General features: G+C 40.8%; 1 protein-coding gene across 3 annotated transcripts in view; it reads right to left on the bottom strand.

Annotated features, from left to right (window-relative positions):
- Positions 1-3,120: 3,120 nt before the first annotated feature.
- The window catches only part of veph1 (ventricular zone expressed PH domain-containing 1), a 75,527-nt gene continuing 54,389 nt past the window's right edge, over positions 3,121-24,258 (bottom strand). For 2 of the 3 annotated variants that reach the window (XM_075473705.1, XM_075473707.1), the window contains exons 11-16: positions 22,729-22,868; positions 21,890-22,024; positions 15,270-15,387; positions 7,823-7,959; positions 4,837-4,890; positions 3,121-3,687 (exon numbers count right to left, since the gene is read on the bottom strand). In XM_075473705.1, the coding sequence (XP_075329820.1) occupies positions 3,505-3,687; positions 4,837-4,890; positions 7,823-7,959; positions 15,270-15,387; positions 21,890-22,024; positions 22,729-22,868 (767 nt within the window). In that variant the 3' untranslated portion in view covers positions 3,121-3,504. The remainder of the gene's footprint in view (positions 3,688-4,836; positions 4,891-7,822; positions 7,960-15,269; positions 15,388-21,889; positions 22,025-22,728; positions 22,869-24,258) is intronic. The other variant, XR_012770308.1, reaches the window with a different exon arrangement.

The following is a 24,258-nucleotide window of genomic DNA, read 5'->3' as shown; positions in this document are numbered from 1 at the left end:
ACATATGATATACATTCAGATACTTTATTACTGGTATCAATCATCTTCACAGTGTTTGTAAAATCTACAGCAGTTTCCAATGCAATCTCATTGTGCTTTTCTGCAGTGAAAGTAACAAGTCACTACTCTCCAGGGGGGGCGACACAGACAAAGATGCTACCGTATCTGTTCTCTGGACTATCTACAGAGCTGCCTAGAGTTACACTTCATACGAGGAGAGTACCTTGCAAACAGTTGCGTGTTTTTGATTAAAACGCTTTGCTGTGAAGGCTTGGAAATGAAGCGAACACGGAGGGCTCACGTTACTACATCTGAAGACAACCGCAAACCACATTCATGTCATCAGATTCATTTCAAACGGTGGGCAGAGGAGTTGAACTTTACCTGCGGAGAGCAGGTATCACAATACAGACTCAAAAGAAGGAGCAGGTTATACGACCGCTGTTTGGTGAGATTAATTTACACCTACATTTGCCAGCTAATTATCACACACTAAACCAAAATTGTTGGCAAATGACAGTTTTTGCCTGATGATGCGGTCAGAGGAGGAGTTGGTGGATCTGCTCATCCTGATTGTAACAGATTTCATGTCAACAACAGTACAAATGTAAGTCTTCTGCAGTGTTCTAAAGCAAAAGTCACCAGACGGCAAAAATCAGTTGAATTCATCCAGTTAGGACCAAGAGCATCACATGTGTCACATTCCAAATGAATCTGTCCAGATTTTTTGAGACACTGCCACACCTAGTGTTGGTTCTGGCACATTTTCTAAAAAACACTTTGGGGTGCATTGCCAGCTGTGTATGTAGGTCATGAATCTGAAAAGTATGGAAACAATATGGGCAGTACAGGCACGATGTAAATAATACCATGTGTAAGTAGATGTGCTGCAAAGCACAAACTGTGGCGAGGCGACCTGCTGGGAGACGCGGTGTTATGGCAGCATCCACAGCTGACCGGGTTTGAGCCGTGGGTCAAACTACGACCAAAGAGAATTTGTTTGTCACAAGACTTATTAAATTAAGAACACCTCAAACATTTTTGGAAAATATAACCAACGTTGAAAAGCAATCAGTGCCAGAAAAGTGAGTGGACACACACACACACACACACACACACACACACACACACACAACAATCCATCTTTGATGCCGATCCAGATAGACATCAAAATTAGACGTAAAACAAAGTAATCGATTCGCCACAGATGAAGCGTGCACAGTTTCTTGCTCAGGAAGATTAGAGCTTCAAAGGGTCAAAACGCTTGTCATCTGCTTCCTGGTTAGTGAATAACACAGTGGAGCTGCACTGTTGCCATAGGATGACAATTTTGTACGGGGAACCAATGCTGCCCAGAATTTCTAATTCCTGACCAGGAAAACCAAAGAAAACAGCACCAGCAGTTAGATTTCTTACTTGCTTCTAAATTTCACATCATTTCTCAAAAAAGCAGCTTACCAAGTCAACACTTCTTTTTCATCGAACTGAATGTGCACATGCCAGCTTTAAAGCTCTTCTGTTTTTCTTCTTTTTTTTTTTTCCTCAATTAAAGGTTAAATATTTTCAACATTAATAAATACAAGTAAATGACTGACTGCTAACTACAGACATAGCAACGTATTGGCATCTTTAGTAGAGATAATCATCATTACTTCTGTGTGTGTGTTGAAATCCAAGTATATGTGAACGTTTTCATGCAGTCTAGAGGGGGTGACCTTCTAGATCTCTCTCTCAGGATCTCACAGGTTATGTTTCACTTTTGGTTAAATTTCTTTCAGTCTGAGATGCTGCTGTTCTCGCGCGACACCCCGGCAGTTTCTTACGGCTGCATATCGTAGCATGAAGGGAGCTTTGTGTCGGTAAATGAGCGTTTGTCGTTCAGTGAAAAGCAACTCGGGGAGGCCATTGATCTTTTTTCTATTCTTTTTTTACACTGAACGTCTAAAGAATTGAACATGATGCAATTTCAAGTTCCAACCTGGTGCTTCAGAGAAGTACACACAGGTGGAACACTGCGAGTTAGCAGTTTCCTGATATGAATCAGAACCGCAGACGTAAAAGACCACAAAACACGAGGTTTAAACTCTAACCTTAGAGGGACAAAAAGTCAAATAAACTGCTCACCTTCAGTTTCTCCCTGTCAAAAGAAAAAACACTGTGTTCTTAGGTGAATATGACAGAATTGGCAAAGTCTCTGAATCCACAGGGAAACCACAAATTTACAAAATGTATCTTTTTTTATCTGTGGATTTTCTGGGAATTGACAGATTCAAAGTCCATAACTATGCAAGAGTTGAACAGACACTGCTTCTCGTAAAACAAGTAGGGAATTTTTGCAGATGTTTCACATCTGGGAAAAAAAAAAAAAAAAAAAAAAGAATAGAACACTACGATTGCAAAAGAAGAAAAGCTTCATGAGTCACTTCAGTAGAACAGCAGAAACAGAAAATAGGTTAGGTTAGTGATGAAAAATACAATATCTGACATTCTGGTTTAAATATGTGCTTCCACTTTTCAAATGAATACATAATGCATGTGAAGAAATAGTTTAACATTTTAGCAAATACCCTATTTCACCAGTGGTTAGCCTTAGCTCAACTAGCTGTTCTCTCCTAGTTCCGGCCAGTCCACTAAGCTAGCTAGCTAAGCTAAGTTAAGTGTCCTCTGACATGTTTATGCTTCATGTTTAACACAAGTAACATGAAAAGTGGTAAAAATCTTCTCATCCAAATCTTGGCAAAGAAAGTGTATAAGGATAATCCGCAACAGCGCTTCTCACATTGTAATCATAATCTCTCCCTTACACATACACATCACACACAAAATTCCAGTATCGACAGCCATTCTCATCGATCCGGCTCCTGTTCATCTTTCCTGAGGAATCGCTCAGTCTCATTATTGCTACAAGTCTGAATGAGGCCTGTGCTTCTCGCAAGTGTTTATTGCTGCTCGACATCTCAGTCATTGTCATTATTTAATTCAGAAATCCAAAGTTGAAAATCCAAAGCTGCTGGTTTTGTTTGGATGATGAGGCAGTCTTCAAATCCGAGCAAAGAAAGTCAATGTTTTCAAACTTTATGTACTTCACTTATATTTTTCCAACACTTCTTCACTGTTAACCTTTGTTTATGATCCACACATGGATCAAATAAAAGCAGGTCACACGATGGTGTCATGTCCACGAGTTCACTTGGAAATGCTCCCGTGTTTGATTCCTCCTGGATACATTTATACAGTCTTTTATTGCTGGTTTCAGGCCTTAATTCTAAAAAGACAACACAACGAGTCTTTGGGATAATGAGCCATTATCATCAACACCAAAGGTGAACGCCACAGATTACAGTGAACGAAGTGATATTGGCAGTGTGTGTCGTGGGCATCTTTGGCCTTCTGGGTTACCTGCTGTGATGGTTCATTCTTCTGCCAGCTCTGGTGGTGGAATGAATGCACCTCGGTCAGTGTATGACCCTCTTCGTGTTTTTCTGTAATCTGTTGGTGCCGGTCTCACAGGTAGGTGGTGGCCTCTCTGTTCTCCCTCTCTCTGGCCTGAGCCACAGCCACGTTGATGCACTGCAGCCACTCCTCAGCGTGTTTCTCATCCTGAGCTTTCAGCACATACGTTTTATTGTCTGTGAAGATCTCAAAGGCCCGCGGCAGCCCCCGATCCCTGCGCTTCTTGGCTACGACCTACGAAGAAACAGAGAGATTTGAAAGGGAAGAGGAGGATACGTGTCTCCTGGAGGAAGCTGCGGCTTTGGCTTTATGTAGCTTTTTCATATGTGAGGATATGATTTCCCATATTAAATCATTTTAAACCCTGACTCAGGAGGATTTAGAACATAGAGTGTATAGAGTGAACAGCTGATGGTATAACTCGCTAAAGTAAGGGTTAAAACCACAGCTGTGTGGCAAAGCCGGTGAGTAACATTGCAAAAGCTTATAATTAGGGCTGGGCGTGTTAACTCGCTAATTATTTAACAGCGATACATTTTTTTAAAATTTTTTTGGGGGGGGCTTTTGTGCCTTTAATGGATAGGGAAGTTCAGAAAGACAGGAAGCAGGGGGTAGAGAGAGGGGGAACGACATGCAGCACAGGGCTGTCAGATGCGGGACTCGAACCGGGGCCAGCTGCAGCGAGGACTATAGCCTCTTGTACATGGGGCGCCTGCTCAACCCACTACGCCACGGACCACCCCTGTTTTATTATTTATTCTATTATTGTAAAAGTCTGTTGCTCACAGGCTTTTATTTTGGAAAAGTCTGTTGCTGTCTGCTGCGGAACCGGAAAAGAAAGTAATCGGCGGATCCACCAAACATGGAGAAGGGTACGGAACTTTTACTCGACCATTTTCATTTTAAAGTTCTTCCAGACGGCGGAGTCGACAGAACCAAAGTCATCTGTAAACACTGCCAAGTTGAATTGTCTTCTCACCGTAGTAGTTCCAGTCTAAAATATCACTTAAAGGCAAAACACACAACTGATACCAGAAAGTCATTCAAGGAAACAGACAGTGGAGCGAGGCTTCTACATAAAAACTACATAAAAATGCTGATGTTAAAAGTGTGTTCGCACAACAAATGTTAAGGCACTTTCATTCATATGGCAGCACATTTAAAATAAAACTAAATGCTAAAAGCTATACACTACTTTTGGAATCATTTTTGGATTTTGCGTACAAATACGATTAATCGTGATTAATCAGGGAAATCATGTGATTAATTAGATTAAAAATTTTAGTTGTTGCCCAGCCCTACTTCTAATCAGTGGCAATAACTGAACGTCTTTTCCGAAAACTCCTCTGAGATGGATGTGTTGTGAGAGACGACGACAATCACCTTGACACTCTGCACCTTGCTCAACTCAATGGGGATGTCATCCAGCTCATCTTTCTGTGGGACAAAAAAGACAAAGACAGCAAACAGCACAGTGAAACTTAATGTGTCTCGGATCAGTGCATTACGAAATCTCTCTTGCCGTGTTAAAAGCGCTCCTTGTGCATTGTAAGAGTATTAATGATCCGTGACATTTGGTTGCCACTCTCAGATGCAAACTCTTGATTACAGAAGCAGGATACTGTTTATTAGCATCGTTTCCAGTATGTCTCACCTCAGTTTTGCCCACCTCTGGGTCATTTTGAGTGTGTGTGTTCGTGTGAGGCATTGTAGCTGTGTGGATGTTGCAGCACAGCCATGTCTTCTTACCACATAGTTAGTTATGTGGCTAAAACCACACAACCAGAGCAAGCTGCAAGGCCCATGGCAAGTGGCCACATCCTTTCTGTGGCATGTGTGTGTGTCTTTGTGTGTTGAAAAGCATTCATTTGGAGAAGCCATAAATGCAGTATCACCTCCCGGCCAGTTTTGCTGATGGTCTGCTCCCCAATAAGGACATATTGTGAAATAATTTTTTCAGGAAAACCCACTGAGATACGATTGCGAGATACTAAAGCAAGCCTGTTTCATTGTTTCTGTGTTTACGCCATTTCAGAGACCGATATAACAGTTTTGGTTTTGCTAATATGTCACTAAAGACCAAGACTGAAGTTTCACTGGATTTTTAATAGATCTTTTAAAGCAGAAAAAAAAAATCACTTTAACGGTATCGTAAGATTTGTGCTTTTTTTGCATGAATTTCCCTAATTCAGGACTTATGGCCAAGCAGCTACACTTGCTGAGGAGAACAAATTTACACCATGTCGAATCACATTTATTTGTCACGATACGCATAGCTGTGTCTCACCCGTGTGGCTTTCGCATAGATTTTCTGAAAAATCGCTAAGACACCATAACTTATTAGCAAACATGCTGATTTCCTTTACCGTTTAGTGATTTTATACCTCATAAGAAACTATTCGGTACCACTATCAGGTAATACCGAATGCAAACTAACGTCAGGTGTCGCTTAGATCAAATAAATGAACAATGAACAAACGATGCTCGTTTTTTTTATGGACTTAGAAAACATGACTGCCAAATTTGACCAAGGAAAAACACTCAAAAAGCAAACCCAATGAAGTGCATTCATGCTGTGACATCCACCCACTGTATTCATGCAGTTTCACTTCCTGCAGAGGATACTATACAGGGAACATCAAGACCACATTTTTAATCATATTGTCATGATGTTTCATCTCTCTCTGAATATAAGGACTTGGCAAACTGTAGTCCAGGCCTGCCTGTCGTTTGGCACCAGCACTTGTCTGATCCTAATTATGGAGAAAAATGCAATCTTCAATGAATTTTCTGATGTCTAAAAGACGTTTAGATGTCAACTATGCATTTTATTTGTTTTGAACAGAGAGACTCAGTAGACGTCCGGTTCCAGCCAAGACATTGATTCAACATCTGTATTTAAACTTAAGGAGTTAGGACACACTGCCCTGAACAATTGCCAGTGCGTGTGCTCTCTCTGTTGATACATTGACCCATGAGCACAATTCATATTCAGACACATATGAACGGCATTAAGGTGTTTTTTTCATATCATCATTGTGAATTTGTTATGTTAAAGGTGACATATTGTGCCCTTTTTTCACAGGCTAACATTTTTCTGAGGTGTTGCTAAAATGTGACTTACTTTGGTTTAAATAAGTGGGAAGACTTGAGCATCAGCGCAAGACAGAAGCCTTACCTTTGCATAGATTTTTGAACACTTGGCACTCAGTGCTGCTCAAATATTTAACAGTGGAGGACAAAAAAAGAACGTTTTTAGTTATTAATCTTACTCTCCAGTTGGGAAAAAGTTACACAACCTACCAACCACCTCCAGAATATGCTGGCAGAGACACACTGAGCTGGGAGAACAAAGACACAAAACCTTCCCCATCTGTGGCTGCTGCACATATCTATCGCCATCTGGACAGCAGCACAAAGACTATTGTTTGGAGTCGAAAAAAGAAAAAGCGAGCTAAACTCCATTTCTCCATTTTAATGATCGCATATCCACATGTTTCTAAATGCCTCTCTGCATTGTTGTGCATCGCTTTCATATTTGGGTGGCTTGCGTGTAGATCACACCCAGATGACAGGACCCACAGGACACTCATTCTCCTCTTGATTGTGGAATTAATCTTAATTACAATAGTTTTACTTGTGAGGATGGACTAAAGCATGAGTATGGACACACGATCTTATCGAGTCAATGAATAATAAGTTGATACCAGTAAATAATCCAATTTGACCTCGTTTTTAGAAAACTTTTTCAAACCACTGACGTCAACCCTTTTTCCAACATGCTGTTTTTGCTGAGTGTTTCTGATTAAGCAACATTTTCCTGTAAAGCACTAATCATGCTGTTTTGCACACTGACATGATTCTAGGGTGCCCTTATCCTCGGAAATGGAGACGTACTGGTGATCTATCCCCTTGATTGAGGCTTAGCAGGGGGCGCTTTTACATGACCAGTCGTCTTCCGTCCACAGGTTAAAACAGACCCCCTACTAACATTCTGTTTGGACCTTTTTACTTCACTCTCAAAGCTGGAACTTCTTCTCTCTGTTTGCTATTCGTGAACAATCGTATCTGCTTTCCGTTACAGAGGGTGAGAGTGAGTCATGTGTGCTGCAGCGTTCCCCCCCTTCGGCCCTTAGCAGAGCCAAGGTTTACTACACTTGGATTTACCACACGCCTCAGAGGGACACTATTCAAATGGGAAGGATTTCCACACTTTCTCACAGAGTTTCATCACAATTCAAATGACACAGAACAAGGAAATATTCATGAAAAATTCCATAATGACACACCCGGGGGAGAGTAAGAGTGAGAGTAGCCATTTGTGAATGTTTTAAGTTGTGAGAACGCTTCATTATCACTGCGTACTTACTGATTTGCCTCTGCGGAAGAGTAGCTGATTTCCTGCCAAGGTGAAGTAGCGGGTCTTCCAGCGCTTAATGAACTTCCAACGGACCTGCTTCTCTTTCAGCTTCCCTTCGATCAGAGGCTGTCCCTCCTGGTTCACAACTAGAGGGCCACACAAACGCATAAAAACAGACGGAAAGCGACAAAGAGGCATAAAAAAGAAGTAAGACTATCATTGAGCTTTGACCTTACATCCCTGCTGAAGGGCACATTCCTAAACTGAAAACGGTTGGCAGTGACATGAACTCACACATTTGTTGACTGAACAGGCTCTGGCAGAAGCCGAATGCTTATACATGCTCGGCTTCGTTATCATCAAGTGAAGCTCCTCACTTACAATTATAGCAAAGAAATTAAAAACACTCGCTCTTATACCCTTCAAAACTCGCTTTGGAAACCATCCTGGAAACCAAAATAGAGCTGTGCATTTTGAGATTCATGTCGGCATCATTCCATGACTTAACTCCAATAACAGGTATACATCACCTTCTGATGATTTTTTTTTTCTTTTTGTATGACAAATTTAGATATACCCCTCAGGTTATATTCATTTTCCTGTATTAGCGAATATATAACTGCCAATGCGTGGCTAACATACGGTAAATCAGTACAAATATGATGCACTTAAGAACAGCAGGTAACAACAAGATGAGAGGATTTAAAAATGTCAGTGAACGCATCAAATATTGTGAGCCCACGGAGAGCATCCTCATTGTGTCCACCAACCACCAAGTCAAACAAGTCTAAATGTGCGGCCACGCTGCACAGATGACTCACAAAGGTGCTGGGGCTGCACAAAATGAGCTGTTAAATGCCAATTCAGCCCGGAAATCAGTCAGGAGAGAAGAAAGAGAAGCTTCTTGGCTGTTTTTCTCTTTGACACCTTTTCAAGTTAAACACATATTGCTCATTTGGCAGCCAGTCAAGAGCACATTCGACTGCATTACAAAAACCTATCAAGGCTAGGCCATTTGACATTTTATGGGTAATTAATGGTGTGTAATTTTTTCAGGTTGCACAGGCTAAATGATCAATTCTTCAATCAAAAATAGAACATTTGCCGAAAATGATAATGTTCCATTTCAGTCGAAGATATTACTCAGTACAGCACAATGTAAATGCAGCATTATGCAGCCCTGTGACATAAACAGTGGGTTCCATCTTGGGTTGAATAATTGAAGATGGTTATAACTGATTTTTTTTTGCAATTGCTTATTTACTCAATCAGCTCTCAGCAACGAGAGAGAAGAATCAGCTATCTCGCAAGAAATCTAAGTCAAACCTTCTGTTTGACTGTGAGGACATTCAGGAAGAGCTTGCAGACTCATCACAAAATTGTGTCAGAAGTTTGCAAATTAACATTGAAACAGACTTTGAAGCTTTTTGAAAGTAAGTCCTGTGAACTTGTCAAGTAGAAACAGAACTTTCTGCCTTTTTTTTTTATTACCTTAATCAGAGTAAGTTAATTTTTGGAGTAAGCAATAATCATATCAAGCTTCGTGGAGTACGTAGATCCTTCTCTCATTGAGTGGACATGGAGATTTCAGTGCATCTGGCAACACAGACAGCTGATTTACAACACATGCCGAGTTAGAGTTACAAGGTTTGCAAATCACATCTGACATTTGGGCTTGTCTTTTGCTTTTAAGAACATCATTGCTTGTTTACGGCTTGTTTTCATAGGCCAAGTGGCTTGTTTCTATTGGAAGATCTGGCAACACTGGCTCCTGCGGAGCTCTGGAGAGGAATTTTTACCCGCCACTGGAACGCTGCAGATGAAAAAACAAAACAAAAACGACAACAACAAAAAACACATTTACTCGCTAAAACCCGAGAAGGCGAATGCTCCGTGTTTTTACGGGATATGGATATAACAAAGCATTTTGATGGGTTTAAACACCGTAACTGGTAATTTCCTAGTATCTCCTCGGCTTGACTTCCCCACTCTTCAGCACCTGGAACCAGCCCTACTCACCAGGCCAATAGGCCAAGTCAACTTTTGGTATAAGCCTGCCGAATGGCTGCTTGTTTTCAGTGTCTTCTTCACTTCCACAATCTGAGTGTTGCCTCTTTACCGTGTTGCCTTTTTCAGTCTTCACTTTAAAAGATGACACACGTTTCCACAATCTGCTATACAACAGGCCTGTCTGGTTTTACCATTAAAAAAAAAGAGCTATTTTTACAGCTTTTCCTATCAAGCAGCTCATTGCCCACCAGTTCTCCAAAACAAGTTTGCTATTGTTTGCTCTTTGAGCTTCGTTACTGCTTGCTACGCTGAAAAGAAGAAAAAACAAAACAAAATAAATGATAATGGGCCCAGCCAAAGCCTCTGTTTCACCACACCCATCTGGAGATCAGTTCGGCAGTGCACCCCTACCCTTTCCTAATCATTTTCTCATCTCGACTCCAAACCCTTTTGCCTTTTAGCAAAACCCACGCAGCTACCGGCCTTTAACTGATCACCAACTTTCTTGCCATCTTTTAATTTACGTAATGGCACAACCTACCCTTCTTTTTATCTGCTGTCGAGTTCACCGTCTTTGTGCAAAATGTTTTCATAAAAAGTTGCTCACTGGATAAAAAGGATGCCTTCCAACCCTCCAAGTAGAAGCACACAACAACCCCCAGAAACATAAAACAGAATACATGTTTAGTCCACGTACCTTATTCCAGTGCCCACGCATACATGTCTAAACACGCACGATACTGGTCATTAGCACACACTTCAAAGACATTCCAGTGGTCAAAGTTAACAATATATCATGTTGTAAGGTGGAGCTGCTGTAACAACTGGCTCCACTTTGGCCTTCCCGTTTAAAACCCTTCACTTTCCGTCTGTATTTTTGTTACCATTAACCAGCAGCTCCTCTCGTGTGACCACTGAATAATTCAAGCTAACTCAGCAAGTTTTTTTTGCATGATCTTAGGACGGCATTATAAAGAGTTCCAAAATAACATGCCTGAGCTCGTAACACAAACCGCGTGCACACGTGATATGTGTGGCATTTGTGATAAGACTGACTCCTAGTCATCAGACACGTCTCAGAGAGGCGAGATGAGTCATCGCCGCCATTTACTGTAACTTCACCTCTTATTCTGAATGGAGCTGGATAATTTTCAGGTGGATACGCAAGCTCCCAGTGGAGGGCTTTGATCGTCTTTTTCTTGGCCCTCGCAGCATACTGTGCCCTCGAACTTAGTGCACAGTCACGTGTATATGAGGCATTTCACTTTGGAAGCAGCTGCTGTCCAGTTTTTGATGACATGATTTGGACCCAGTGTGATGACCACATCAGTATCATATTGATGTAAGGTACGCAGTACTTTGTCTGAACTGGAAACAACCTCTCTGTTAAACCTCTCCATTTACATAGAAGTTATTTAGCCATTTTGTTTTCATTCGAGTTATTTTTCAACAAAATTCAAACGGTTCAAGCGGTTGAATGGTTCAAAACAGGATTCAAACTGCAGAAAACAGATAATTGCTTTTTCAGTATAAATATTCTTTATTTCTGTAGGTTATGATGTCGTTTAGGCTCAAAGTGTTCTTCACCTCACTCAGTATACATGATAGAACCAAAGGCAGGGATATCCACAAAATAAGCAGCATAACAACTTGACTAAAGATCAGAAAAAGAGAGAGGTTGTTAACTACACTGTACACACTTTATTTTAGCAGTGTGACTGACAGCAAAATGGCAGACACCGGGTGGTAAAAGAAAAAAAGGGGTGACTTATGGGGTGGTAGGTGGCGTAGTGGGCACAGCAGGTGCCCCATGTGCAGTCCTCGCTGCAGCTGGCCCCGGTTTCAGTCCCGCACCGGGATCATGCAGGATCATTCAATCATGCAGTGATTTGCTGCATGTCGTTCCCCCTCTCTAACAAACACATTAACACATTATTAGGTGAAGAAGTATATGTTGACCAATTTGATTAACACTTGCACAAAGTGGTCCTGCGTGCTGGGTTCACTGAAGTCTCAGATGAGTAGCGGGGGTAACATGGTTTTACTAAAGAGTGATTACCCATAAATACACTGAACTCGTGCTTCATAAAAAAAGGTTTCTGTCATAGCTTAAAAGTATACTCGTGTTTAGACAACATTACTCCCCTAAATGTGAAGTTATCGACATGCAGTCTGAGGAACACAGTGTTTTGGTGCGAGCAGTCCAAGTGGAGTTCTGACCTTACACCCAACGGCATGCAGAGCAAAGGACCGGGGTCATCCAAGTCCAAACATATAAGCACACACACAGACACACAATCCCACAGTCTCGATAGTAGAAGGCAAACCATCGAATTAAACCAACGAGGATCATTCATTACACTTCATTAATCATCTCATCTCTATCTAAACTTTAACATTCCACACTGTTCATTTCTACAGCTTAATAGAAATGATTTTCCTCAACACAACTATATTCAAGCATATCAGAATATATACAGACAATAATTACAGGCTCTATTAGCCTCAGAGGCTCGTTCTGATGTGCAATGTTGTTTGGCAGCAGAGATAAACACACAAGTAAAAGGATGGAAAAATTAATTAAAAAAAAACATGACAGCAGATTTGAGTGGAACTCACCGGATCTCACTTCAAGATCTTTAAACTGTATATGAAAGATGGACGTAGTGGACATGACGCCACCTATCGGTTTGCGGATGGGTATTTTGAAACCTTAAATGGATAGTTCGCCTCTTTTGACATCCCATACCAGCAATATCATTTATGAACATTGACTTACCCCCTGCTGCGTCCTGTGAGCTGAGTTCCAGCCTAGTTTTGGCGTTGATGAAGGTAGACCGGCTAGTTGGCTGGGGCCACAAAAACAAAGCGTTTTGCTTCTCAAAACAATATGCGTTCAAAAGATTAATACATTTGCATCACAAAATCGTTCATCCAGAAAAAGTCAGACCTCACAATCGCTTGGCGCTATTTTCTCTCTACCTTCATATCACTGCACGCTGCCACCTGCTGATAGCCACACCTGTTACGGTGTTTACTGCTCGGAAGCAGGGGACTGCTCGGTCTGCACTTCGGTCTGCACGGTCTACACAGCCTGTAGTGATATGAAGGGAGAGAAAATAGCGCCAAGCGATTGTGAGGTCTGACTTTTTCCTGGAGAGCGATTATGTGATGCAAATGTATTACCCTTTTGACGCATATTGTTTTGAGAAGCAAAACGCTTTATTTTTTAAACCCCAGCCAACTAGCCGGACTACCTTCGTCAACGCCAAAACGAGGCTGGAACTCGGCTCACAGGACGCAGCAGGGGGTAAGTCAATGTTCATTAATGATATTGCTAATGTGGGATGTCATACAGCTTCATGTCAAAAGAGGCAAACTATCCCTTTAAGACAGTTTGTTTTTACACCAGGTTGTGAACACGATTATCACTGCTGCGGCGTGCAAAAAACAACAACAAATGAACACGTTGAAAAGGTTAAAAAATTCATTTTCACTGGAGGCAGTTTTTAACGGCGTCTCATCTGACGGCCTCTTGCCTACAACAAACAGCTACATGCCTGAGGTTTTTGGTTACTGGAAAATACCTGCTGGCCTTTATTAGCTGTCATCAGACATCAGAGCCTGCAAACGGCACGGTCATGTACGAGATGAAAGTTTCCAAGCTACTCATTAGTGACACTTTGTTCTCCTTTCCTCTCCCTCCATAATTTCAAGCTCAACATCTGTCACGAACTGCGTTCTTCTTACTCCTGTAGTATGACTAACAACTGCTTCAGCTTGGACTGATAAAGAGACACTCGCAGATTTAAAACCCAGCATTTGCTCTGCTGTGTGTTCTCCTGAGGCTACACGCGCAGATTTACAGACGCAGTTATTTTTACTACACCATCACTCACCGAAGCACACTTTGTGTTTTCTGCCTTTAAAGTGGAGAAACAAGAGAAAAGCACAGGAAACAGAGGAAGAATGCTTTACAGGGTATATCATTCCTATGTAAGGATGCCTGAATGGTGAGGAGCCGTAGGGTCTGTGTGATGTGTGGAGTCGGTGGATAAAACATCAACAAACTCCCTAACTGAAAGGCCCAGAGTATGAACTTAATACCAGTTATCATGCAAAACACTATATTTCCACAGGCTCAAATGTAGTCAGCATAATATCAAATAAAATATGACACTTTAATACTGTTTTGGAAGCAATGATTGTATCATCTGGGCCTTTAGTCTGCCGTTTGTTTGTGGGCCTTTCTGCCTTTAGTCTGGTGTAAGCACATCAAATGCATTTGATCCGGCAGTTGACTTTGCCTTTACAGATTATTCTACTTTTTTAAAAAAAACTCCTGATTTTCGTTTGCAAAATGTTTCATTGTTCATTTCTGAAGTTCTATTCAATCCACTTTGCTGCATTTGGCTGAAATTGTGCTTTATATCTACACACTTTAGAATTCATGCAGCTGCTTCTGTTTCCCCTCACATTATCAATAAACACTCGTGACCCAGTGCAGCGGAAGGCCGTGCATATCCATGCCGTCACACCGGCCCCATATGTTTTACAGATGATACGGTACGCTTTGGTTCATTTCTTTCTTTTTAGTTTCATCTGTCAAAAACTTCTGATTTGCCCATTTCCAATGTTTCCATGATCTCTCTGACGGATTTGCACTGTTTTTGCAGCCGGCGGCTGTTTTGTGACATTTACATTTATATCTCCACGTTGATTGCATGTTGTGGGTTGACAGCTTCCAAATGAAAGGATCGCATTTTAACTTGCTTAATCGATGGAACATGTATGAAAGGATAGCTTACAAATGTCTGTGAAACAGCTTTTGCATCCACTATCCAATCAGAAATGTGGTGACACGTTTCCACCTGACAGTGATCGTATCATCCAATGGAGCTGAGAGTCTGTACATTACTTGTATTTTGTCATGATTTAAGTCCAACTAAATTGAATGCGATTCAATATCTGACTATTATCTGACTTCATCAGACAAAGTGCTTGTTGAGGGGAGTCACTGGGCCACAGTAAAGTAATCACGACTGAGTAATGATGGCAGAAGCTGACTGCTTTCAGTAACCCTTCGCAACACTAAAATCAGGCCGGCAGCTGCTCTTTGCTCAGGTTTCCATCACCGTTTTGGGAAAAGATTGTTATCCTTGAAGGAATTTTGAGTGAAAACATCTCCCATCCCAGAGAAAGACAACTATTCCCAACAGAGCCGGTGAAATGACAACAGATGAGAACGCAGTCTTCTAAAATCCTGCTTTACTTGTTCACTGCTCTATTAAAAAGAACAAAGTGGAATGCAGTGGGTGAGGAAAACCGCGTAGCTTGATGCTCACTGGAAGATGAGGGTCAATTCCTAAACACCAACTACTGATTTGTTGATTCTTTATGTCCTTCCTGGCTGCCTGTGTGTGTGTGTGTGTGCGTTTGTGTTCACCTGTGGCCTTCTCAGGGTTGTTACACATGAAGCAGAGCCAGCTTCCCTCCTCCTCACTGTAGCCAAACAGGTCAAAGAAACGCACCTCCTCCAGCTGGATCTGAAGGTTGTCCAGGTCCTGAGGACAAAGGCAAGAAAAACAGACACAGATGGATGAATTACCTGCGCTCACAGATATCTAAAAGGGAATAAGGTCTGGACTCTGCGGTCGCCAATCCATGAGCGAAAATGACCTCCGATAAATCTAGGAGAGTTTTGTGTGATGATGCAGCTTCTCCGCGATGGTTCAGATCCGCGTCCACGGGTCAAATAAACGGAATTTGTCATTTTTTTCCTTGAGTTGATAACTACGCTGTCACTTTAGTGCACTTAAACCCTCACCGTGAAACACTGGACTGTGGAAAAATGTACCGCTGGTTTGTTTCACACAAACACTGTGAGTAGTATGAATTGTTATGGCAACATGACAGTTTGTTGTCAGAACACTGTGAAAGACTATTATATTATAGTCTTATGGCCATTGTGCTCTGATGAGTCCATTGATGCCATGTAGCTTGTGTGAACTGGGCTGAGGTGACCTCTGATAAGAATCATTCAAGATTTTCCTCCCAAGACATTTCTTCCTCGAAGGTGATTATTCACCACTCTCCTTCCAGGTTTTAGGCACATGTTGAATAGTTCTTCACCCAACTTCAGAAGCTTCAGTAGAATAATAATTTGATCCTTCTGTAACAGCGCAACATCTTTTCCACCGTCGCAGAATGCAACCTCTTACATGGTTTCTTAAGCAATGAGAGGCTACCCACTGCATTCATTAGTGTCAAATTAAATACATAAATAAAAACACCAATCACTGCAACCCTTTTCCAATGAGAGACTCTTACCTATGTGCTTAGTTAAATCAAGGTGGTGACAAGGCAGTATATACTTAAACGTCTTCATATGGGATATCATGATCGTTAGGACTCAGTTCATGGACAACACCATAAAGTTGTGCCTTAGACTTTAGAAAAAAACAGAAGGAAAAAAAGAAAAGCATCTTGCAACTTTTGCAAGCGTCATGTTTTAACTGTATAAAACTACCCGGATGAAAAAAGAAACGCAATTTTATACAAACGATGCATCAGCACGTCGACAGACTCACAGCTTTTTCTCGTTTATATTTACAGAAAACAAAGCAGGGAGAAATCTTCATTTTTGTTTTTCTTTTAAAATGAGTACATACAAACACACAAAAATGCACACACATGCAATTAAACCCCCAACTCTGCTTGAAAGCTGGATGGGATCCCGTGGTCTGCTGCATTCTCATATGTGCATCTGTATGTGGTTGTGACAGAAAAGTGAGCAATGAAAGCCTAAGGACTCCTGCATATGGTTACAGTCTCTTTACATAAACAAAAACACACCTTGTTGACTCTTAAGCCCTGGAGAGAATACATATTTATGCTGGTTTGTAGAAAATTATAGAGATGATGGATTACTGTACTTATGAGCCATTGAAGAGAGAATCTTCCGATTCATCTTTACAGCACTACAGTCATGGGAAACATCAAGATGCAGCTGGATTGTATGTCTATAAGAAAAATAAGCAGCTGTAATAGCTGAGCTACTAGCATGTTTGACATCTTCTATCAGTCCTAGATGTTAATGAGAGGGATTGTTACTGTGATAGCTGTTTTTTTTCATGTGTGTATTCCTACTTGGACCGCTGAAACTCGTCCATAAACTCTCACTTTACCAAACATACACCACAGAGGTCTAGGCCATTAACGTGAGCATACATCAGAGCTCGCTTTGAGTTGTTACAGCCTAAATAACCAAGGTGAAAGGGGTTTGCCTGCGGACACAGATAAACCAGGACCATGTGTGTCTAAGGGAGACAGGCCATCCTTGAGTATACATAAACATTAATATTCTCATATGGTGGAGGGGGCTGAGTGGTCTTCGGGTGGACATGTTGCAAAACAGAAATCCTGAAAGTCCACAGACAGTGAAAGGGTGAAAAACAACAGGTGGGAGAGGAGATGAAGGCCACCAGGAGAGAGATGAATGGGAGAAAGAATATACAGATGTGGTAAAGGAAAACACCTGCAGATGTTTATGTTTGTCACAGAGTCCTCCAGCACCAACACAGACCCTAGGAGATAAATCGGGCTAGCTATACGTGTGTGTGTGTGTGTGTGTGTGTGTGTGTATATATATATATATATATATATATATATATATGTGTGTGTGTGTGTGATATAATCTGCAGATTAGGGGTGTAAAACCAGTAGGCACATATATCTGACACCGACTCTAATCAGTGCTACTCTAATTACAGGAAACAAAGGGGGTCAGGACTTGTTCACATCTATTTTTACCGCTTCATTCCCGAAAAAAAAAACACATCCACTTTCATCATTTCCATTTCTATCAATTCTATCACTTCCACCCCTCTTACTCAGGGGCCAAACAATGTAGTGATTCACCAGTAAAATGTCTTAGCAAATGCAACACAAGTAATGCAACATCCTTGATGGTTTCTCATTGAATCACTTGGTACTTTACAGTAATTGACTGATTAAAAAAAAAAATGCTTTACCATCGTTCACCAATTGCTAAATACAGCACCAACAAGCAAATAAAAGACAAAAGAAGCCTCAGAGACAGCCTGTGAGTCAGGAGTTGAGCAACCGTGTGTCAGAGTGTAGACAGATGCCACATGTGGAGAAAAACACATTGAAGAATGAGTCACTTCATTATAACGTATGAGTAAAAAGGCACTAGTTTGCTTCTGGATCCCGTTACAAGAAAAACTCAAAGTGTCTAAGCAAATGTCACAGTTAGCGATTTGCAGAGAGAACATGATCAACATGTCGTCCAAATGAGTGTGCAGTGTTGCCTGATGTGGACAAACGCATCCCACGTCTGATTAATCTGGACCAGAAAGGTGGAATGAATAAGGAGATGAGTCTGCATATAATGCGCCTGTCCTGACTTAACCTGCAGTCCCCTTTCAATGCGTCTCCCTCCCTCCATCCGCTCTGTATCACTGGTTTTAGATTAGAATCATTATTCAATCAAGATGCCAGATCGTAACTGCGTGTGACTAATTTCGAGTGCAGGAAGGCTGCAGCAATGATAAGATGTACGGACTCTGCCAAAAACAGCATATCCTGTCAAATCTGTATTTGTATGCGACATCTTTTAAAATGTTCTTTTTTGTAAGCATTTTTTTCAAAAGCTGTGGAAAAACAAACTTACATTCAAGTTTTGAAATTGCATAAGACTTTATCATTTATAAAGATGAAGAGAAAAAAGGAGGCAGGAAGAGGAGGGAAAAAGGTGAGTGGATGGAGGAGGGGTGTGGAGGCAAGATAGAATACAGCTATAAACCAAAAACAGAAGAAAAAAAGGATTTATTTCTTTCTCTGTGGACATCGATCGTTAGGCCTGTCTGGGCATAAATGTCCCAGCAAAGCGGGGGGTCCTTACATTAAACGTCTCTTTAAGTGGGCACAGGCAGTGGTAACAATTCCCCCTTTCTCTCTCTTCATCCCAAAACATCTTTATCTAATCAGCCTGAGCTCTGTCTCTATTTCTTTGTAACTCACTTTCCTCCCTTTTCTCCCACCCACCAGTTGTATCAACAAGTACTCACCCAGGCAAACAGGAGAAAACAAGGTGAAACAATACTTGTAAAGTATCTCCCTTTGCAGTCTGTCAGCTATCTGTTCCCTCCTTTCCTCTTCCTCTCATCTCTTGCCTGTGAAAATGACTCTTCCTCTTCTCTATAAATGTCTCACTCCCGACATTTGTCTTGTACTTTTGTGGGAAACTTTTCCTGGTTCTTTTGTTCTCTTTTCTAGATAAGATCCTCTTTTTTGCTCCGACTTTACATCATCATCTTCCCATACCAGTGCTTAACACGTCCTTAGTGTCTCGTTCTTTAATAATTCGGCCGCTTTCCTTTAAGTGACTTGGATGGACTGACATGTAAACAGCGATGTCGGTGATGAGCTTTTTTCTTCCTTAAGACCTGTTTCTTTAATTCAAACCCAGTTATTTTTCTTATCACTTCATCTTTCTCCATCGATTCCTCCTTTTAAATCCATCACAAACTTGTGACGCTTGTTGTTCTTACCTCCCTCATGCCCCTCATTTTCTATCGCACCAGCTTTCTGTTTTCTCTGTGTCATAAAACTACTAAAGTGAGTTGTCAGAAGCCAAACGCAAGTCCCTCTTAAATCACGGAAGCCTCGTAAAGCTCTATAGTTTCTCTTTAAATCTCCCTGCCGGTACAGATCTAATTGGTAACCTCTTCTGTCCCATACATGTCAACTACATGTGTTTCTGATTGGCTCACACAGGCGGGAGTGAAGCCGTGGGTCTGATTGGAGAGAGGAAAGAGGAAATGTAGTACATCTGGATGGAGAGAAAGGTTGTGACCTTCTTCCTCCCTCTCTCCTGTTAAATCTCATCTTCATTTTACTGTGTACTCTTTTTTTTTTCCGTTGGCGCCCACTGAAAAGGGAGACTACACTCAACTCATTTACAACCCCCCCCCCCAAAAAAAAAGGCATTACAAGTATATCATTGTATCAGCACTATCTCCCAGTGTCAAAATCTTAAGTTGAACTCTTAACTGTGTACAAGTCAAACGTATAAAATTAGTCTTCATGATGCAGTGGTGAGCGAACCTATGTCAAACTCCCGATAAAACACAATTTGACCAATCTCTGCATGTGCTCCAGATTTAACACTGACGTTTTAAAGAGCCTGTGTGATGCTCAAATTTACAAGACTCTCATGATTCTTTTTGGAGGTCAATTAAAGCAGGTTTGCGTGCCTTAAAACACAACTTAAAATTCTGCCTGTGCATCGGTGCTGCACCCTTTTTCGCCTTCTGTCCAAAGCGATTATCTTTAGCTCCCGTTTCTTTGAGGCTCGCCTCCAAAAAAAAAAAAAAAAAAAAAGAGGCTCACTCTGCTCTGATTGGTCACATAATTGCTCAGAAATTACGAACTAAAAGGCAGCTTCTTATTCTTTGTTGGAGGTGTGCCAAACTAGTTACTATACAAGCGTAAAGAAAACGCATTTCACGTTTACATATGTTACACAACCAGACTGATGTGTAAACTTATTTTCTGTCACTTATTGTGACACTGAAGGAATAAGGTAAGTGACTCAGTGAGGGAGATGGGTTGGTGGCAGCTTGCTGTGAGACTGATGCTTTGGGTTTATTCATTTATTTATTCATCTGTTTACTTACTTATTTTTTATTTCCCTGAACTAAACTTTGCATTTATTGAACTCCACGGGGAGGCTATTTTTCAGTGAGATCTCTCTTTTGCTACTTTTCTTTCTTTTTTTTTTTTTTTTACAGCTACTCTACACCTACAGACATTCTTCTGTAACAATCCTTTTTTTTAAATGTACTTTTAAAAGAACATCTGCCACTTGCACGAGGTTACAGCAGGACACTTGTGGTATTTAGGTGGGTGTCATATGGAGAAGAAGATTACCACATCTGTGGTGTTTGCATTTCTGTGTACAGCTTAGATGAAGAAAAAAAAAAAAGACTCAAATGGTTATTTAGAAACATTTCAGAGGTTCTTCCAAAATGCCTTTTGTACCTGGAAAGAGACAGATGTGCCGTGTCTTTTTATTTCCAGATTACATGTTTAAAGTAGAAATGGTCCACCTCAAGCTCGATGAAATTAGTAGCAAAGGCATTTTGGAGATGATAATCTCCAGATAATTGGGCATTTCACTGGATAATGATAAAGCAAATGTGTATGTATGTGTGTACGTGTATTACTCATGCTGCGTGTAGTGAAGAAGTGTCTCCCTTTTGAAGCTAAAAGGTCCCTGTAATGAAAACAATTACATCTAAGGATCAAGATTTAGTTTAAGGTTCAGATAAATTAGGTCCATGCAAGTATTAGCAATGGTTGGGTTTAGTCTGGGTCTCCAAAATATTAATGTGCATCGGCGTTATGATCGGCAAAGTGATGGAAACGTGATGGATACATGTTTGTGTAAGAGACTGAAACAACAGACCTTTTCATGAACTGCATAAACAGCAACCTCGCTGTGCTTTAAGAACGTACCTCCACACGTGTCTTTCAGTAAATGTGGCTTACTGGGAGTTAATGAGTGTGTCTGCAAGTTCATGCTCCATATGGCAACCACAGCAGGTTGCTGCGACAGCGCTGGTTTAAAGTGTGACGAAGGACAGGTGTAGTTTCGCTGTGGGTTGGCTTATTTCCGAATGACCTCTCAGCTCATCACATTATGAGCGCCTTCCACACCAACACATTTAAACACACGAATGCTGTCTTTGTGTCATTCAATCTGGGTTTCTCTCTGTAACACACACACACACACACACACACACACACACACACACACATAAAATACATGATAAATAGGAGTTTGGGTGAGCAGAGGCCTTGTATAAAGAAACATCCACTAAGTGCAGTTCATATATAAACACAGTGGATGATGACACACCCCTTTTCTTTTCTTTCATATAACCAATGACTTCATCCTCTCTGCTGGAGACGGATAGCTTATTTGAGGACACAGCATGAGCGCACACACACGTACGCATACGCACTGTGATCAAGTACCTTCTTGTGTGGGGTGGTGTGCTGCGCCATGGCCATAGAAAAGCTGTGAGATCCTTTAAGCTGCGTCCTCTGCCAAAGAGAAGCCAGTCTTTGGACACAGTCTTCTTTGGTGCACAGAGGGACACTGGATTTACTCTGGTCAAAAGAGGAGAGACACAACAAAATAAGCAGGAAATGAAACCAAGTCTGGACGGAGATAAGGTTGGCGATCGAGGCAGAGGAAATATGTGGGCAAGAGGGAGGAAAAAAAAAAACATCTGCCCAAATAGATATAGATGGGTGACAAATGAGAGGAAAAATGCAAACCCAGTGATCAAATCAATGCGAAGTGGCTGGGTGATGTATCATGCGGTAAAAGATTTCAATCCTGACGGGAGTGGTACCTTTTTGGTATCTCTGCACTTTGTTGCCATTTGGCTGATTTTGCACTTCCCAAAGCTGCACAGGCACAAGTCAATGAGCAGGGGGCTGTTCTACAAAGCACGCTCAACATGTCCAGGGTATCTGGTTCATTTCTTACCAGGTTACATCTGTAAGGGCACTTGTGCTTGAAACCTAACCTGCTTCAAGTTTGTTTAACTTTCACACTGAGGCATCATTGTTAGAGACATGAAGAGGTTGATTAATAGATCGTTGATAACAACCTGGATGGTCCCTTTCTTATTTAGTTCAGAGGAAAAAAATAATTAATGAAAGCAGCTTCAAAATACATCCAAAGACATAACTGAAAGCTATTGCTATACTTAAAACTTTGTTGTATAACATGCTTTAAAAAAAAAACTGTTGCAATGGTTGTCCGGAAGATGTTTAATGCTGTGCAGCTGGATGTTTGGGTTCACCTGCAGATGCAGCAGCATGATGTGGATCCAGAGGTGAGGTTGTCGGCTTGTCAGGTTGAAACACGACTTGGTGTACAGGCAGTAGTGGCCCTTCAGAGGGCAGGAGAACGAAAGCTTGGCCACACAGCCTCGATTAGAGTCTGTTACACAAAGACACACAAAGGACAGCCGATGATTAAATGGTTAAAAAGAAAAAGAAAAAAAAAAGCACTTCACTTTCTCTCTTTTTTTTGGGTCACTTAAACAGGTTGACTAGTGCTTTCTTGGTGATTCATAGCATACAAGCACACAGCATAAGACAATCATCAGAAAGTATCTTCTCTTCCCACCAAAGCCACCTCCAAACCTCCTTAAAAGGGGCAAACATTTCTGTACCACATGGAAATCATGTGCAAAATCAGAATAATGATATCAAATGACAGTGGGACGTTTGGTAGGTCTTTCATCTATATTACGAGCATGTAAATGTTCATTTTAGCAATCAGACTCTCTGAATGATCAACGTAAACACCATCTCGCTGACATCAGGTGGACTCGTGAGTTTCTGTTCTTATATTCCTGCTATTTTCTGTCCGTAGTTAACCCTAATCCCTGATAGGATACATTTTTGTCCACTTGGGGTGTACGTTCTCCTCTTATTTCACACTGTAGAGAGTGATAATCATCATATTTGGTCCAGTTGTGCATTTTTGACTATATTTTCGAATTTCAAACACACATCATATACAATTCAATTTTTCATTGTGTAGAAAAAAACTCCTTAATTTCTGAAAAGGGACATTTTTGTCCCCTTTTAAAACGACCTAAAAACATCATATCTTAATATAATTTTCCACTTTTTTCCCATAAATCTTTTATTCCACTTTAGTTCTGATCATAACTACAAAAAATCATTATAATGGATGTATATGGGAGCCGTTTCTGTAGAAAAACTAAAAAGCTGTAAAAACGTTGTTGTTGTAAAAACGTTGTAAAAAGATGTTGTAGCTCATCAATGACATATCACAGACCTAATAATCCCCCATAGAATATTTCACTTTGCACTGCATACATTAAAAAAATATAGCAATTTTTTAACAGAAATTGGTGTTTAATTTTTTTTAAATAATTGAAAACTTGGTGGTTATGATCAGAACTGAAGTGGAAGAAAAGATTTATGAAAAAGAAAGTGGAAAAAAATATTAACATAAGTAATTTTGGGGATCATTTTAGAAGGGTTTAGTTTTTTTTTTAAAATCAGGCCTAACAAAAATATTAAAAATCCCTAAAAATCAATGTTGTTGCTTATCATTGACATATCCCAGACCATAATTATCCCCGCTCCACTTTGTATTCTATATATTGAAAATATAGCAGTTTTTGTGTTTTTTTTTTTGTTTTTTTTACAGAAATTGGTGTTTACCTCATATAAATTAGTATTTAAAGGGTTAAATTTTTGAAAATAATTGAAAACTTGTGAAAACTAATGAAATCCGGTTACCAAAGGCCAACGCAAAGGCTCGGATGAGGAAACAAGTCAGTCCCACCCAA

Source organism: Odontesthes bonariensis, chromosome 9 (genome assembly GCF_027942865.1).
Source record: "Odontesthes bonariensis isolate fOdoBon6 chromosome 9, fOdoBon6.hap1, whole genome shotgun sequence".
Lineage (NCBI taxonomy): Eukaryota > Metazoa > Chordata > Actinopteri > Atheriniformes > Atherinopsidae > Odontesthes > Odontesthes bonariensis.
The sequence above is the reverse complement of the archived record's forward strand: the minus strand, read 5'-3'. Positions and strand labels throughout refer to the sequence as shown.